This window comes from Lepidothrix coronata, unplaced genomic scaffold (assembly GCF_001604755.1).
Source record: "Lepidothrix coronata isolate B3197 unplaced genomic scaffold, Lepidothrix_coronata-1.0 Scaffold213, whole genome shotgun sequence".
Lineage (NCBI taxonomy): Eukaryota > Metazoa > Chordata > Aves > Passeriformes > Pipridae > Lepidothrix > Lepidothrix coronata.
The window spans coordinates 994,208-1,012,636 of record NW_016690393.1 but is presented as its reverse complement, the minus strand read 5'-3'; the positions used below and the strand labels follow the sequence as shown (position 1 = coordinate 1,012,636).

The 18,429-nt window shown below is 45.5% G+C and overlaps 1 protein-coding gene across 1 annotated transcript; it reads right to left on the bottom strand.

Moving 5' to 3' along the window:
- Positions 1 to 588: 588 nt before the first annotated feature.
- On the bottom strand, positions 589 to 17,586 carry DCAF7 (DDB1 and CUL4 associated factor 7). The gene is made up of 7 exons (XM_017833331.1): positions 17,412 to 17,586; positions 10,891 to 11,049; positions 10,467 to 10,578; positions 9,329 to 9,447; positions 8,486 to 8,695; positions 7,475 to 7,592; positions 589 to 6,960 (listed from the first exon to the last, which is right to left on the bottom strand). The coding sequence occupies exons 1-7, from the start codon at positions 17,547 to 17,549 to the stop codon at positions 6,788 to 6,790; spliced, it is 1,029 nt and encodes a 342-aa protein (XP_017688820.1). The 5' UTR covers positions 17,550 to 17,586; the 3' UTR covers positions 589 to 6,787.
- Positions 17,587 to 18,429: the final 843 nt, after the last annotated feature.

The following is an 18,429-nucleotide window of genomic DNA, read 5'->3' as shown; positions in this document are numbered from 1 at the left end:
TTTGCCACTCCATTCCATCTCAGTCCCAGTTCCAGCCACGACACCAGTGAGAAAAACACCCTTTAACAGAGGTCACCCTGCACAGGAGAGACTTAAAGCTACAGAAGTGCCTAATTGCTTTGTCTTCATTTTGCCTGTATTCAAAACCCCCTTAGAGACCAATTATTTGCATTTAAAAACATTCCTCTTCCCCTCATCTTAAAAATGAAAACATGCCAGCAGGTAATTCCCATTTGTTGTGCAGAGAATGAGCAAAGGAGTGGGAAAACATCAGCATGAACAACAGTGGGATACAGGGACCCTGCAGCAGATTTTTAAGAAGGCAAATATTTAAAGTACAGCTGCATTACCGGTTCTGTTGAGTTCTGTTGTGACTGAGTTCTTAAAAATATAATTATTTGGGGTAATTTGCAACTTAAGAGTAGCCGGAATTATAGAGTTTTTTGGGTATTGATGGGAGATCAATACACTTCAGCTTTGCAGGGGCAAGACAAAGCTCCTTTTCGCAGCAACAAACTCCACACAGAGTAAAGGAAGCTCGTTTTCAGTCCCCAGCTCCCCCCAGGTTTAACTCACCACACAGTGAACTGCAGTCGATCTACAAATGTTCCGTTTTTATTACAAAGTATGAAAGGCAGAAAATACTGTACCTAATACACAGGAGGCCGAAACTTAGAAAGAAGGTTAAAAAATCTGAATAAAACTACATAGGAAGCGGGAAATAGCATAAAAGAATGCAACATTCCACTTTCAAGCGAGTTCAGAAAATTGCCTTAAAATTTACAGAGTTTCAACAATATGGTTCCATGACTCGGGTGTTAAAATCCATTGTAACAAACCCTTCTGTGTTTTCTCCATAAAAATAAAGGAATATAGGGACACTGCAGTTATCCATGTCAGTGAATAGCAGGATAATAGGATTCCTCTAGGACAGGGGAGTAGCGAAGTTGCAGGTGGAGAAAAGGAGGACAGAAGTAAAACTACTATTGCTTTAACATACTTCAGTGAGAACAAAGAGTCAGGAATCTCATATGGGTGTTTGTACAATCATGCTACAAAGATTACACCTTCAGGAAGTTACCACAACGGGACTGTGAATGGGGAGAGCAGAAGGGAAAACACACATGAAAGTAAACATCTCCTACTCAGCTACTGGTAACAAAAATGCTTAAATTACATTTTACACTGCTAGCAACCCAAGTGGAAAAACAACAACAACAAAAAAAAAAAGGTTCCTTTTAAATAGTAGATTTCTTAATTCCTATTTCCCAGGTTGTCAAGAAAAGCAACACATCTCTGCTCAGCTGCATTAGGACTCTGTCCTTCCCTGGTTCTTGCCTTTCTGCCTCGTTCAGATCCATCCTCAGCTCTAAGAGGGGGCTGGAGTCACATGTTTTGCCAACAGGATCCAAGGGATGAGAGCTGGACCATGGGCTTACAGATGCTCATGGCCACAATATTTTGTCAGGAAATAGCTTTTTTTTTTTTTTTAATTCATTTCATCATGTTTTCTGAAAAGAAATAAACTTGACGGAAGCCACGCAGATGATTTTTTTTTTAAAATTTAGTTTTACGACTGTGGAAATTCTTGCTTGATGCTGAGTATCAGAGGCTGCACAAAAGGCCACCGAGGTCCTTGGCAGACACAGTTGTCACCTGAAACAGGCAGCAGCAACTCTCAAAGTGTTTTTGTTCTCGCCTCTGGTGTCTGCCATGAATCACCAGATGAGCCTCCAGTGACTGGTATTTAGCTGTAATTTTAATTACTGCTTTTTTTCTAGTGCTGGTGAAAGGTGCTAATCAGAAGTTCTGGAGATCTCTTCCTTAAAAAAATGAGTCAGGGGCATCCTAAACTCCCCTCAACACCCTTGAGAAAGAGACATTTCTGACTCCTCTCGGGTAAGCAGGGGAGGTACAGCTGCATCACAAAGTGCTCTTTAAGTGCCACAGACAATTAATTCCCTGGATTCTCTGCAAAGATCAAGAGAAAAGTGGGACAGAGTTGACAGTACCTGCCCATTCCATAACTGATTTTGGACACCTCCTTTCCGTGTCCACTGGACAATAAAGACAGGCCTGCTTTGGAATATTGCTGTGAGAGCAGAAAGCAGGGAATCCACGTCAGAGGGAGCTTGTGTTCACTGGCAGGATAACACAAGGTGGATCTGAGGTGCTGGGACCACTTTGCTAACGAGCAGTGGGAAAACTAAACCCTCCAGGACTTTGATGGGACCATCAATGTGGAATCTGCTGAGCCAGGAGCTTGGCTGTGCTGCTGCTCATCCTTTCCAGTGTCTCTGGGAAAAGTTAAAACACCACTAACAAACCGACGAGTTCAAGAATTTCAGCTTTATGGATTTAGGCAGCAGCTGCAGTTTTTCTCTCACGAAAATAAGTTGTCCAAATAATCCAGCTGCATCCTTTGAAAACCAACCTGTCACTGCTGCCACTGTGTTCAGATGGTGGAAAAGGGGATTCCCAAACACCATCAGGTTCCCAAGGAAAAGGGACTCTCGGGGTGACACCAGCACTGCATGCCTTGGGTTGGTCTTACAGGATGGTGTCAAGCTCAGAACATGAAGCTTCAGTTTAACATTTACAGTCTTGTCAAGTGCTCATGTTTTTGGTTTTCAGTAGAAAGAAATGAGGGTCCACTCTGACCACAGCTCAGGATTTTGGTGGCTGTTGTATTTAACATTTTCTACACAACACAGACAAACTCCTACCATAAAAGGGCTGAGGAAAAGATGACTCTCCTCCTAATCCTACCAAAAATATACTTGTTAAAGTGCCATCTGCAAGAGAACAAAACTGACACACTCAGCTCTTCATTTACATCTCAAACAAGCCCGAGCACATCTGTGAATTCCGTACATGGGACCCCTCCCCTCACCTGGGCTCTGCACTGATCTACACTCCAGACTGATGCAGCTTTCTCACTGCACCACCAGGCAAAAATAGAGCTTTTTACTATTATCCAGAACATTCAGGAGAGTAATTACAGCTAAGTTTTGAAAGGATCATTAACTTTGACTTATGAGAGGCAATGCCTCCCCCGTTAAGTACATTTCAAGGTTCCACAAGGAACAACCTGTATTATCAGTCTCCTTTCGTATCGAAACCACCGTGTTTTCTTTCTAAATAGATTGTCAAAGCACTCAAATCCTTGCCTTTTAAATCCCTGCACACAGAAGTACAACTCCCAGAGATGCAAGCTCCCCTAGCCCACCTCATTTAGACAATTAACAGAGCTGCCACCACACGACACACAGCTCCACATCCACCTTGTTGGCTGCAGGTCTTCACCTCACTAACGAGTTTTACATCATCAAGATCCCCCCGGCTGAGAGCCAACAGGTTGCCCACACCGGAGTAGGAATCTGTGGAAAGCTTGGTTTAAAAAAGAACACAACAACCAAACAATAGTTTAGTATCTTGGATTAACCCCCTGGAGAAGTGACACAGAACTACTTCAGTCAGAGAGAGAAGTGTTTCTGTCCCAGATCAGGCTGGCCTGGACCAACACCAGCACGTGCTTTTCTGCTTTGCTCACTCCCTCCTTAATGCTACTTTATACTCAAAAGATATGAGGCATTTGCAAGCAGTTGTTCTGCATTCTCTGCTTATGCACCAAATAATTGAAATTAAATACAAAATTATTTCTTTTTACAAACTTTGGGGGAAAATAATGATTATGGGGGGTTTACACCCAATCTAATCGAATGTTAGGCAGGTGAAATGTGATAAACTGTATGTTCTTCCAGTGATAAGTCTCGGGGTTTATTTTATCTTGCAGATGAACCTGAACCAGAGCATTCCCTACCCTGCCACTGTCAGCTGGTGCTGGCAAAAGGGCACCAAAGTCTCTCCCTTCCTTGTCTGTATGGAAGTGCCATTTGCACTACAGAACATCTCACCCATGAGGATTTTCAGGTCTTTTCAGTCATTAACCTTTCAAGTGACTTCTTTGAAGCTATTTTAAGTATCATTTCCCTGTGCCCAAACAGTCTCTAGTGATTTAAAATGTAATTTCATGTGAAGAATGACAATGGATTATGCCCAAAGCAATATGCTGGAGATCCAGAAGGTATCCCAACTGGCTAAACAAACAGGATATAGGCTTTATTTAGAACCCACTGGAGCCTACAAGATTCCTTCACTTGCCTTTGACAAGTTTGGAATAAGCACCCAATTCCACAAATAGACTTCAAGCAGTTTTATGGATGGAGAACTGACATTGGATCCTCTTCAGGTCCCTAACAGGGTTGTTTTCCAACAGAAGGAGAATCTACCTGGCTATTCAGACTGGGTCCCCTTATACCAGCTCTCTTCTCATCATCTTAGTGTAACACATTTTATTCCTCTGGGAATAAACTGCCTTTGTCCTTTAGTGTAGCCTATGGAGTCTTTTAGTGACTTCACTTCCAACTAAATTATCTTATAGCTTTTTTAAAGCATAACACAATTATAAAAGATGCATTTTTCAGCTAAGCAAGAGAAACATTCATCTCTGACTCGTGCAGAAAGGGGACACAGAAAGTCCTAATGTTGCAGGTACTTCCCTCTTGGTAACACAGCATGTTATCCCTACCACTTGTAATTAAACAATGCATGACAAGCCTGTATTTCAGATGAGTCCTAAAGCTGTGAATGCCATTAGATGCTCCTGCTAAGAAAATCCTAATTTTCACCTCACTCTGCAGAAGCATTTTCCAGTTTCTGAGGAAGTGCTGCTGTAAAAAGTGGTAATTAATTGTTTGGCTAACACTGCTCTGACATCTTGCTGAAACCTGCCTGTGGAACACACCACTCCCAGCACTGCTGCTCGTAAGAAAAACTGACCTGCAAGTCAAAAGAAGCTTTGTCAGAAATCCCACAACTGAACACAAAGTGTCACTGACACAACGTGAGCTGGAACTGTGTGAGAGTCTCGTGGTCCTCCGAGATCAAAAGCAGTGATGGACTAAAGCTGTCCCTAATGAATTCCTATCAAATTCCTGAGGCAATGCTTTTCTGAGCTCCACGGTGAGAAGCTGCCTGCAGAAGGGTATTTCTGTCTGCCCACAATGACAAACCCTTGCAGAATCTGTTCTGTGTTTGACAGTGTTCCCAGTGTCAGCCTCACTGCTCCACAGCAATCGCTTTCCCAGCTTGCCTTTCCTGCACAAACTGACAGGATCCAGGTTTGCCACTGTCCTACTATTTATAAACTGCCTCCAGTTGCAGGTGAATACTCATTAGGTGGAAAGACAATTCTGATAGTTTCTGACATTTACATGGAAACTGGGCTGCACATCCTTCCAGACCAGCTCTGGCTGTCATGTCTTCATTTGGAGAGCACTGCAGAGCTTTTATCCCAGGACCTGTGTTATATTAAGACTTCAACAAAGATTTTTATCTTGCCTAATCCACTCAGCTCTGATGGAGAAGTATTAATGTAGAGCAATCCACTATTCCAAAGAGCAGCCCTCGGGCACATCCCCAGAAGTCAGGAGAGGATGACAAGTGCCAAACCTTGGTCTCAATGGCACAGTTTCTTTCCTTCTAAATCCACCTTTGTGCATTGCATTAGGGAATGATTTCTTTCAGAGAGAGCTTTCTGTTGGATAGCAGACCAGCTTTTCTGACCCATCTCGCTCACTCAACAAGAGCTGACAGTACAAAGCAAACACACCTCACAAAAACATTGCTCTGCACTCCCTTCAAGACCTCCCAGAACACAGGCCAAGCACAAAGAAGCTCCAAGGTACAGGCTAACCACAAAACCCTGCTCAGGTTATTTGCCAATCAAGCAAGCTACAAAGTGTGAAACCATTTTATTTTGGTTTAGATAGGAAGTCTTCCGAGGGGAAATCATTTGACTGGAAGTGCCAACCCCAAGTCCTTTACAAACACACTTTTTTTCAGGAGCTGTTACCTCCTGGGAGCTTATGTCATGCATGGATCTTCTTTCTGCAACCTACCACCATTCTGTGTGCTAACACAACTGCAGGGTACACACAAACTCAGTTCTAATTTAAAAATAAGGCCTACCATAGTAACAACTGCCTTGAGCATCAGAAAAGTGTAAAGAAATTGTGCAACAAGTACTTGTACTTCACAGCACCAGGAAATTCTGCCCAGGTCACCGGGTACAGGGAGCCAAGGCAACAGTTAGTTCTGGCAGGCCTTTACTGCCAGGGAGCCTGAAGTGTTACTGTGGTTTGTTATCCATGAACAGGTCCTGCTGTGGGCATGTGGAAGTGGATCACATATCAAAAGTAAGAATTAGGGAGAAAAACCTTACTCAATAGAAAGTTAGCCCAATATATAAAAAACATACAAACGTTTAAACAGTTTAGAGGCAGCAACAACAGGAATGATAAAGATTCCTGCCAAGGTGGCTGTTACATCAATGTCTTTTTTCCCCCCACCTTGTTTTGCACCTGCATCTATTAAACTGGTTGATGTGCTGCCCCAGCTGGCTGACAAACACATGGACGTATGCAGCAACTTAAAAGCCTGCAAGCTTATTAATACAGTCAACAAACAAATATACAGAACTTTAACTGAGGGAAAAAGAATTCGACAAGAAAACCAGAACCCAGAAGGTCCAAGAGGCTCAGCACGTCTCTGCATTTTAGAGTCTTGAGAGACAGGAGAGGCCTGCCATCGATTCTTGTAACAGTTCCTTGTAACAGTAGATGCAAAGCAACAACAGATACTGGCCACTTGACTGGTGGTGTTCTTACTTTAGAGGGGAGGGGAATGAGACAGCCCTGCCTCAGTGGGGCATGGAGCAGCAGAGTTAGACCCTCAGGATCTCCAGGCAGTTGTTGTAGCAGATGGCTATCCAGTCTGGCTGGGTGGATGCCCACTGTACATTGTTGATCTCTCCCTCTGCTGTGTAGGCCAGGATCGGGTCCTCGATGGCACGAGGCATCTGCTGGATGTCCCAGATGAGAGCCTGGTGATCATCAGCTGCAGGGGGAGGAGAAGGTTGGAGGTAGAGTCACAGTGTATCAACATCTCCACATGTGGCTACCAACAGGCTTATAGCCCAAGAGGCCAGATAGGACATGGCTGTTGCAGCCCTGATCCATATTCCAGCCAGAAATACAGCACCTATGCTCCACCAAAATACACTTGGATCATTATACATTATCCAGGACAGAGCTGAGAGACAAAAGATCAGTGGAACTCATAACAGTTGAAAACATTTAAGAACTGGACTGCAAAAAACCTAAGGAGCATTAATAAATAGGGTTAGCCAGAGCAGATGCACAGTTTGGGCACTTGGGCTCATGACTTCCATACAATAAACTCCAGTAGGTGCCTATTTCTGTAAAAATTTAGGAAAGTCACTAATAAACAGCTTCTAAAGTGCAATAATTCTTTAGCAAAAAGCAGGCAGAGAACTGCATAACCTTTTGGAGGGAGAGGATTTTGCAAATGCAGTGAAAGACTCAAGATTCCCCTGCAAGATCACACTCACCTGCTGTGCAGATGTGGCAGGAGGAATGAGGTGCCCAAGCAATTCCATTTACACACGCTCTGTGGTTGTTTAACCTGGCTACAGGAGTGCAGGGAACTCTCACATCCAGAATCACAACCTTCAGAAACAAAACACAACTGAATTAATAGATTTTTATTAATTATTAATTAAAAAAAGATAGATTTAATAAATCTTTAACTGCATAAATAATTTAAAAATAATTTTAAATAATTTAAAAGTATTTTTAATATTTAAAAATATTTAAATAGTCTTAAAGCAATTTTTAATATTTAAAAATATTTTTTAGAAATTTTTTCAAAAAACTAAGTATTTTGAGCTCAGGCTATAAATATGGTTCTTTCCTAAAGGATTCAGCTGGCAAGCAGATACTGTTCCCAAAGAACAGCTTCTGGAGGGTCAGTGTGTTGTGTGTCTCAAAAGGACTCAGATCTCACAGGGGGTTTGTGAGTTGTGCCACAAATTGTGGCAAACAAATTGTGCTTCCCTTAAGCAGCACAGGTGACAAACTAAACCCTGAGCTGGGAAAGAACAAGGTGACTAAAACTTTATGTGAAAATTATTGCCCAGCTGCTCACAGTCTCCTCTGAAATATATATGAGCCTTAAAGTTTATAATGCCAAAGTCACTTCTTTAACTCCTTAGTGCACTAAGAGCTGGTCCTTAATCTGCCACTGACAGCTTGTTCTCAAGTTGTGCCAGGGCAGGTTTAGGTTGGGTATTAGGAAGAATTTCTTTGCAGAGAGGGTGCTCAGCCATTGGAATGGGTTGCCCAGGGTGGATTCTCCGTCCCTGGAGGTGTTTAAGGACAGACTGGATGTGGCATCAGTGCCATGGGCTGGGAACCACGGTGGGGTTGGATCAAGGGTTGGACTTGATGATCTCAGAGGTCCCTTCCAACCCAGCTGATTCTCTGATTCTATGAACTACGAAATAATACCGAGCCACAAAATCCCAACTCCAGCACCTACAGGAGAGGAGCTGGTGCCTCACCTCCATCCCATCCATGGCCATCGTGGCAAGATAGTTGGGATCCTGCTTATTCCAGCAGAGCCGGAGCAGGGGGTGGTGCTGGGGGTCCTCGTAGATGATGGTGCTGTGCTCCAGGTGACGGAGGTCAAACATCCTCACGGAGCCGTCCGCTCCCACCGAGGCAAACATGTCCCTGCCTCCCCCTGCCCGGCTGAAGGCGATGTCATACACCTGCACACAGACACAACACAGCTCCAGACAGCACAGTGCCTCCCCACTCCCAGCAAAAATCACCTTATGGACGGGCAGCACAGCTAGCTGTGACCCGTTCTGCCAAAGACTTCATGTTCCCAGCAAGTTTTTAGCTGCTGCGTTTGCCAAAAGGAGAAAAAAAACCCCACTTAAATGTTTATGTAACTACGGGATTGTTCACTGAAACTAAAATGTATCAATTTCCCAGATTTTTTATATTATTGTTGGAAATTGATATATGATGTTATTTATATTATTGCATATGAATATTAATAGGTTAAAATGGGAGAATCTTGCAAGTTTTTTATTGCCTTTGACGTGCAGCTGATTTGAAGTCCAGTTTGGTGTTTTATCTCACTTGCCTAAAATATTCTGGAGCATAACCTGGTAAAACAAGAGCTCCAGTCCAGAGTCTGTGATGAGTAAAAAGAGTAGTTTCAATTGCCAACAGCATTTAAGTACTCAAAACTGTATAACTTAGCATTAGATAAATGATCTTTTCGGACCATTACATTCTGCAAGAAAAAGGAGAAAAATGGAAAAGTTCTGTTCCTTTCTGTTCCTGTACTGCTTTAAGAAGAGTCAATGCCAACAATCAAAAACCCCCATCACCTCTTTGTCATGTGCAATAAGCTGGGTCTTCACGTGGCCAGAGACCAAATTTACTCTTCCCAGAACCTGTCCTGTCTCCAGACCCCAAATAGTGCAGGTTGTGTCAATACTTGAGGTACCTGAAATAAAAAAACTTCTGTTAGCAAAACTGATATTATCCCAAATGATTTAATCAATTCCTGGATTAATGTAATATCCCCCAACATCTACAGATCAAAATAGCCACGAGAATAGAATTAAACCCAAGAATGTCAAACAGCCAACAGCCCTCCTTGCATTTCAATGACCCAAACCTTTTAGCTGCAGGAACAGCCTTCCACACAGGAATAAAGGGTAAATAGCTCATGTCTGCTTCAATCTATTCAGAAGCCTGATGCAAGTCTGAGATGAACTTTCCCATCCTGCCCATCTCATGTGCATGCCAAAACCAAAATTCAATCAGTGTTGTGATAGCGTGTTATTATTAATTGATTGTTGCTCTGGACCGAAGGTGGGGTTTGCAGTAAAGCTCTTAAGAGATGAGAGATGGAACACACAAAAAATAAATCATGTAGTAAATAATTACTAAGACATATTATCACTGTTAATCTCTGGGCAAATCCCCCCTGACATAAATGGCTGTTCTCTTCTGGGAAACAAACCTCTGGATCAGTCATCTTGGATTCACAATTTGTCCCGCAGGCTATAATTAAACCTTAAACGTTCAGCCCCCTCCTCCAACTGAATTAAGGGCTCCTGGCTCTCCTGCTGCTGCTGAAATGGCTTCACAAAACACAAAGCTTGGTCTATCCACTGCAGAACACTCTGAAATAAGTCACAGGAGTTGATGCACATCCTCACTCAGCGCTGCAACAGCAGCTCAGCAGCCCTGAGGGGCAAGACTCCCTATCCCCAAATAAGGAACACCCCCATCTGTAGTGGAGAGGGCACCTTCCAATCCAAAGAAATAAAAAAAGTCTCCATGAGGTGATAATTTTAATTTTTTAAAACATTTTAACCCGAGACAATGGCAGTTTCTATGATGCAGCAGTTGGCCCATTGGTTGGTCACCACATTAACCGGTCACAAAGTCACAGCCCAGACTCCACCAGACCAAATTCAGCGGTATGCTGAAAAGGCAGCATTCTCTCAGTCTCACCCAGCAGGTAAGGATCCACTTCATTCCAGTCGAATGAAGTCAGAGGAGCACAGAAATCTGAGTTCTTGTTGTTGTTCAGCAAACATTCCAGCCGGGTCTCGGTTTCACCCACCTCGAGAGAAAATGAAACGTATCTGACTTAAACAGCAACATCACCTGACTTGTTCCACTGGCACAACACATGGGGAGTTAATCCTGGGTTTCTTCCTCTCAGCTTTACATCCTAAAGCTCTGGAAAACACAACCATCATCTCCAACTTCAATAAGCTGATTAAAGCAGCAACTACCGTGATACTTTTGCTTCTCCTAGAGGCTTGGTACTTAGTCACATTATTGCAGCAAAGAAAATCTTGAATGAAAATGAGATCAATATGCACCACAACTGATGCCATGGTTCATCTTCTCCTAGGGAGGATTTACTCACCCTCCACACTCGCAGGTAGTCCCCACTGGTGGCCAACAGGTCTGGATAGACTCCCTTGGTGTCTGGGATCCACATCAGCTTTGTGGTGGGGTAGGGGTGATCAAAGGTGTTCCTGCAGATGAATTCTGAGCTCTCTTCATCCAAACCAACGAGCTGCACCTGTGAGCAACCAGATTTAAAAGGAAGCATTTTACCAAAACATTCATTTCTAATGAGAGCATTAAGACTGAGTGTGTTTCAGGACACCTTCTGTCACCTCAAGGACAATACAGAAGGAATCTCAGGTCAATGGGATGAGAAATCATGAAGGCTTTGCTTCCTGGCTGGGACATGTCAGCAAAGTGAAGTATCCACCACCAGATAGTGCTGTGCTTTGAAGAGATAACCCCAAACAAACTGAAATCCAGTCCTAAAGGATTAAAGGCCACCCTTCTCTTTTTCCCATTGCAAAGCCCAGTTTAAGTCACAGACTTCAAGTGCACAAACGTTATTCCGACTCTGATGCTGACAATGTCATCCTCAGGGAGCAGAACAAGCTGCAGTTTGCACAATTAAAGGCCAAATCATGGAATTCTTGGCCATAACCCTGCAGGTCGTGATGGATCACGGCAGTTTTCATGAATGTTTCATGATGTTTTTTCAACATCACATGACCTAAAACGTTCTGTCACAAGTGCATGAAATTAAGACTCAGATAAATCGCACTAGAGAGTCAGAAAATAAAACAGAATTCAAACCTTAAAAAAAATAAAATTTGGGAAGCTAAAATAGTTACTGAATTCAAATGTTTTGTATGAAAAGACCAAGAAAGCAGGTCTGCTGCAAGATTCTACACAACTGAGTTCCAAATGAGTATTTTTGCACAGTGATGTGACAGTGGGAAGGGCCAAACTTGCCCCGTTGTGAGAGGGCTGCAAGACACAGCAAACAAGAAACCATCTCCACGCAGCCTGGTCATGACAACACCTGAAGTAATGCCTGAGGTCCCAGACATGATGTTATTAGAAAAATATTGACATGTCAGAAAGCATTCAGAGAACAAACGGTGCTGGGAGGACGAGTTGAACCTGCAGTGAGGACGGGAGCCAAGCAGGATGAAAGTCCCACTGTGTGAAATGCTGCCCAAACACAAACATTGTGGGGAGGACTCACTACAATTACTGTGTAAGCTGCTCCCAGTAGGAACTTCCTAGTACTTTCCACACAGCAGCTTCCTCCTGGCTTAATGGACTTTTTCAGAGATGTTTATCTGGAAAAACCCTAAATATTCTGGGATAAGTAATGTGGTTAATGAAGCACATATTTAACTAGATTGGAAATCTACCATGTTTTTTTCCCCACCCAAGGAAAAACCAGAAATGTTTCAGTGGATCTTAAACTTTAATATTTGCAGTTTTATAAGCCCATTTAGAGATGCTCTTAAATGCCCCACCACAATGAGAAGCTCCATCCTTTCCATCCCATAACAAACACTAGAAGATATATCCAAGTATGCTCCTAAAAACCGTGCTTTCTGCCTTGCCCTCTCTTTATTACAACTACTCCTTATTATCCTTCACACTCCAGCATAAATCAGTCAAAAAAATCTCCCTGACTTCTGAAGTGATTGACAAATAGCTTTCTAACTCCTTTAGGGATCAGAAATACTAAGCGGATTTTACAAAGGAAGCAAATTGTCCTTGGTGATAGAAAATCTTGTGGCAAGGTCAGGATCAGAAGACAAACGACCTCTAATCATTTCTCCTTTGCTTATGCTGTTTGCAGCTCAACACCAGTGTATTAAGCCCACACAAAGCAATCAACATCCTCACCACCAGAAGCAAATCTCAAACCAGCAAAGGGCCCACTTTCACTGGGGTGACGGAGATATTCCTGCACTGCATATTCACGTTTAACCCTTTCTGAGACTGAGGGAAAAGCAATGCAGCACCACAGGATCTCTGATCCTTGACATCTCTGGGTGCAGGCTGGGTTAGAGAACACAAACTGTGTTCTCAACATCAGAGCTCCTGCCCCTGTTGCAGGTCAGGTGTGAGACTGGAACTGGCAGTAGCTCCAAGCAGGAGGCACTGGAGGCAGGAGCAGGAATTCTGCTGGAGGAGATCCATTCTTCCCAAGCTCAGCATATTCAAAGCTGTGACTCTTCTCTTTGGACTTGATCACATCCAGTGATTACAGAATCCCTCCACTCATCCTCTTGTGCAGGCTGGAACCATGGAATGATTTCCAGGATGCTGATTTTATTAGAGCCCTCTGTGTCCCTTCTGTGAGGCAAGGTTTGCTGCTGCACAAGGGAGGGCCTGAGGTCCAGCCCAGATAAAACTGAGGTGATGCTAAGGAAAAAGTCCCTGTCATTGTATCCCTGGAGACAATCTGAACCATTCTGCATCTCCCTGTAACTCATTCCATGAGAAAACAAGGACCAGTGTGTTTGATCTCCACTAGTTTTGCAATTATGCCACGACAGTAGCTGGGAATGCTAAATATTTATTTGTTCCTCCAATACATCAAGATATGCTAAAACTGGATGTGGATTTTGCTATCATAATCCAAGTCTTTATCAACATAAAGCTTAATTGCAACAGTGCATCTGAGCAATAAAGTGCCTTTAATCAGCATTCCTTAACTTCTGAAAAAAATCACGTCTCCAACATAAATCAGGCACAGAACTAAACAGTGCAGAATTTGGTAACAGCTTCTTTTTCTGACATGGTTTGAGGAACAGTGAAGTAAGTTCTCAGTACTTTAGGAAAACCCCAAAACTACAACACTTTAATCCAATTAGTAAGTACCAAGATGACATTTCACAATTACTTTAGGGTCATGTACAATCAGAAAGATGTCACTGCACCAATTAATCTTCAACGTGCAATCAATCTTTCTCTGCAGTGCTCAATCTTACAGAACAAGTGACCTTCTGGCAAAACAACCCCCCTGAACCCTCTGTGGTTCTGTCTGGGAAAAGCTGGCAATCTGGGAAGCACCTGGTCATAACCTGTCTGTCCACTCCAGTGATGGGAGCACACACTGGACAGCATAGTCCCTGCCTTCTAAACTGGGCTCCAGTTTGGTCTTGCACAGAGACCCAAAATCAGCCTTTCCTGATGTTTTCCACAGGGCATTCCTGATCCAAGAAGCCACAGCCAGGAGCCTGTGGAACATTTTAAACGGTGAGACCTGTGAACACCTCCATTCCCTCCCATCACACCGGTGATCCAGGAGGGATTATAAAGCCTGACAGCAGTTCCCCAACCCAAGAAGTTCAGGAAACACCACCTCAAATTGTTTAATTCTTCCAACTGGAGCAAGGCATCTCACTTCTTGTACCAGTGATTCCATCAGCAAAGGTGCACAAGCTGAAACAAAACTCCTTTGCGGTTCAAACAGTTCTTGGCAAACAGCTTCAGGCTGTGCCATCCAGCCCTTAGAGTGAGGGTTCACGGGGGCTGGAGGTGTCTGGGAATTGGGGATAGCAGGGAATTAGGGTTTGGCAGCCAATACATTTGAGTTCCCCCCAAAGCAGAGGTGTAAACAGCCATTTTATGTAACCTGTGGGTGCTTCAAACTCTGGTAATTACTACAGAAAGAGAAAACCAGAGACAAACAAGAAAAAAAATTCTCTCTTTCCCTGTAATTCCCTCCCAGTGAGCACTTCTACTGCAACAAACATCTGGACATTAAGTCTTTTTAAAAGCACCTTTTTAAAAGAAACTCTAAATCAGAAGAGTAATAAGGAAAAGGTATATTCACTGATTTGGTTAGACTTTAAGCAAGCTATGCTATTCCAGACTATTTTTGTTAATAAGGAAGAAAGGCAGTTATTTGGAACAAACCATTGCAACATCAGGAGCAGGAACGTAACTGGGACCTTGTCAGTGCAAAGAGAAAGTTGAAATGAAAATCAGTTTTCATTATCCTTTTAATTAGTGCCAACTGTACCTATAAGTGTGTTTTGATGTCAGAAGCTGCAATATAAACCATCTCAACCGTGAAGGGCAAATTATACGCAGAAGGACAAAACTTCACACATACTCTGCAAAAATCTTAGATTTCTGTTAAGCTCAGAAGTCAGGCTGTAAAACCAACTGCTCCAGGCCCTTTGGAGCACAGTGGAATATTTAAATAGGGAAGCTTCAGTTCTTTCCCTTTGCTCCTTTAGGTATAGCACTAACATAGACAGAAGCTGAAAGAGTTTACAACTGGTGTGCAGGTAGCACAGCCCTACATGTGCCTGTCCAAGAGTTCCCAATCTGGACCATGAAACTATTCCCTGGATGTTTCATCACCCTCTGAAGGACTCAGCAAAGCTGTGAGAGTCATAGCAAGGCAGCATAACAACAGTGCAGGGAAACACCACTCCCGGGAGTGTTCTGGTCCCCAAAGTAAAGGAGACAACATCAAAACACTGAGCAATAACAACACTTTCAATTAGCCAAGACGACTCCCTGTTAACTGCCTTCATACAAAAAGCATCAAACAAGAAATCCCCAAAAGAAAGAAAAAAAATCACTCTGAAATATCAGAGACACAGCAAAGTGAAGGTTATGTTCACTGCATTTATTGTCCAGGTTTAATTTTTAATCATACACCATCCCTCCTTCTCCAGCAGCAGCATCCAGACTCATCTCATCCCCACACAATTAGTTTCCAGCTCTTTACACCACTCAGGCCTCACAGCATGTGGTGCTTCTGTGGACTGAAGTCAACAGAATCGTTATTCCTGGAGCTCAGAGGTCAAGAGAAGCCCTGGGGAATATTTACAGACAGCAATAATTTACATAGTCCTACACAATTTCTGTCTGCTACAACTGTGAGTGTGAAGGGCAGAAGGGAGGGGGTTGACTCAGCTGCTTTACACTTGAAGCCTGAGCTGAAAAGTAGATCTGATCTTACCGAAATTGAGAGCAACCCCAGGGAATGCCCCAAACTTAAAGAGAAGGCAGCCTAAATGTATATCCCCTATTAACCAATGCTGCCACCTCTAAACAACAAGCTGTTGGCAGGTTTGCTATTTTACCTCCTCAGAGCACAGACTACAAAAACATTTTCAAGCTGGTCTTTAAACAAAAGGAAAGTTTTCAGGCCTGTCCCCAGCAGCACTCCCAGAAGCACAAGGCTCACCAGGAAAGGGAGACAACTCACCAACAGAGCTCACACTGCCTGAACCACAACGTGCTCAGCAAAGGGCAGTGACTGAACCACCCTGAGACATGTCACCCCTGTCCCTCCCTCGTTACACCCCGGCACAGAGCCCAGTCCCCAACTTTCTGACAGGATTTGCCACGACCTCCATTAAACCCCTTGACAAAGCCACGCGATATAAACACATAAAACCATGGGCAAGACCCTCAGTGCCATACAAATGTCTGGATGCTCTGTAACTTCATCCATCTCCTCATCCCTCTTTTATTTCTATGATTCATTACACCAGATTAGCACCCTAAAGCCTGCTCAGAGGTGACTGCATTGAGTGTTCTGAGAGGAGGACACAGCCTCTATTGCCTGTGTGAGGTTCCCCTGAAACACTGAAAATACAATCTCATGCCTCATTACACCCTTGTTCTCAGGGAAAAGTGCTGAGGAATCACTGAAAGTGGTTTATATACTTTTGAAAAAAAGTTATCACACAGGAGTCCCCGACAGCAAGGAAGTACAACGGGAACAGCACATTCCCAAGACAGCCTGAGACTCTCCGAGAGCTGGGGTTGGAAGGGACCTCTGGAGATCATCCAGTCCAACCCCACTGCCCAGGCAGGGTCACCTGGAGCAGGTGACACAGGGAAGTGATCTGAGGGGGGGTGGGTTTGGAATGTTTCCAGACAGGGAGATTCACACCCTCCCTGAGCATCCTGTTCCAGTGCTCTGCCACCCTCCATGGGAAGAAGTTCTTCCACATGTTAGAAGTCGAATTTCCTTATATATATATGTGTATATATATATATATATATATACAAACAACAAACTTTAGTCCTGGCCACGAGCTTTCTCTAACACGGAACGAACAAAAAGCCAGCTATGCCCCAGCCAGGCGACCTTCTCCCCTTCCTCCAGCAGCAGCACCCAGCCTCACCTCACCCTCACACCTTCCCCTTCCAGCCCTTTGCACCGCACAGACCTCGCAGCACGCGGTGCCTACGTGACTCAAACCACCACCACCGCTGTTCCCGGAGCTCAGGGGCCAACCCCAGCCCTGCAGCAGGCAGCGTTATCCCAAAACCCAGCAGCACCATCATCCCCAAACCCAGCAGCACCATCATCCCCAAACCCAGCAGCACCATCATCCCCAAACCCAGCAGCACCATCATCCCCAAACCCAGCAGCACCATCATCCCAAAACCCAGCAGCACCATCCCAAAAACCAGCAGCACCCCAGGGTCCCATCAGCAGGGAGGAGACCACCCCGGGTCTGGTGCATCCCCTGCACCTCGGGGGGCACCTGAGGGCTCTGGGGGTGCCCAGGCGCCCCCCGACCCCGGGATGAGGAGGGTCCCCCCCTCCTGCCCCCGTGCCCGTCCCCCCACCTTGTTGTTGTACTCCTCCACGAAGCTGCCCAGCGCCAGGCGGAACCGCTTGTCGGGCCGGACGCTCCAGTTCATGGCGTACACGGTCCAGGGCGCCTCATACTTGTAAATCTCCTTCCGCTTCCCGTGCAGCGACATGGCTGGGCCGGGGGGCTGCCCCCGGCTGGGGGAGCGGGGCGGCGGCGCGGGGGCTCAGCGGGGGAGGCCCGGCCCGGCCCCCGCGGCGGCGGCGGGAGCGGGGCAGGCTCGGCACGGCCCGGAGTGGCGGGGCAGGCTGGGTTGGGCTGGGCTGGGCTGGGCTGGGTCCCGGTCGGCCCCCGGAGCCGGTCCCGCTGCGGCTCCGGCGGCGGCGCTGAGCCCGTTCGGGACTCGGCCCCTCACACAACGGGAGCGGAAGCCACGCGGGGAGCCCCGCCCACTTCACGCCGGTTGGCTGCCCTGCCTGTCATTCAGAGCGGAGGATGCGTCTATTGGTTGTTTCACCCGTCTGTTCGGCCCGCTTCGGTTTGCTATTGGTCGCTTTGGCCTTCATTCAGAACAGGCGCTCACGCTCCGGACGGGGTGACCTATGGCTGCCCTGGGCCCCGCCCTTCAGGGGCGGGGGCGCGCATTCTCGACATCTTATTGGCTGCTGGGGGTCGCAGTGGGTGGAGGCGGGATCTTGAGCCCTTATCGGTGGTTGATTGGCTAGGAGCGATGTCAGTCACGCCAGCCCGAGAAGGGCGGGGGCAGTCGGGCTCCACGGGTTCGAGTCCCGCCCCCGTCCGGTGGCGGACGGGGCAGGGCTCGGCTCTAATTAACCGGAACTTAATTATGGGGCTTATTTTTGGAAGCAACAGCATCGCTGGCGCGTGCCTGGCGCCTTACTGGGGAAATGGGAGCTCATTTCTGGGGCTCAGCATCCCGGGATGGATCAGCTGGGGGCGGGAGGGGGTGGCTGGTTTAACCCGCGATGGGGACGAGGGGTCTGTCCTCGCCTCTCAGGGGCCATATGGGAGCCGTGGTGGGTGATCCTGGG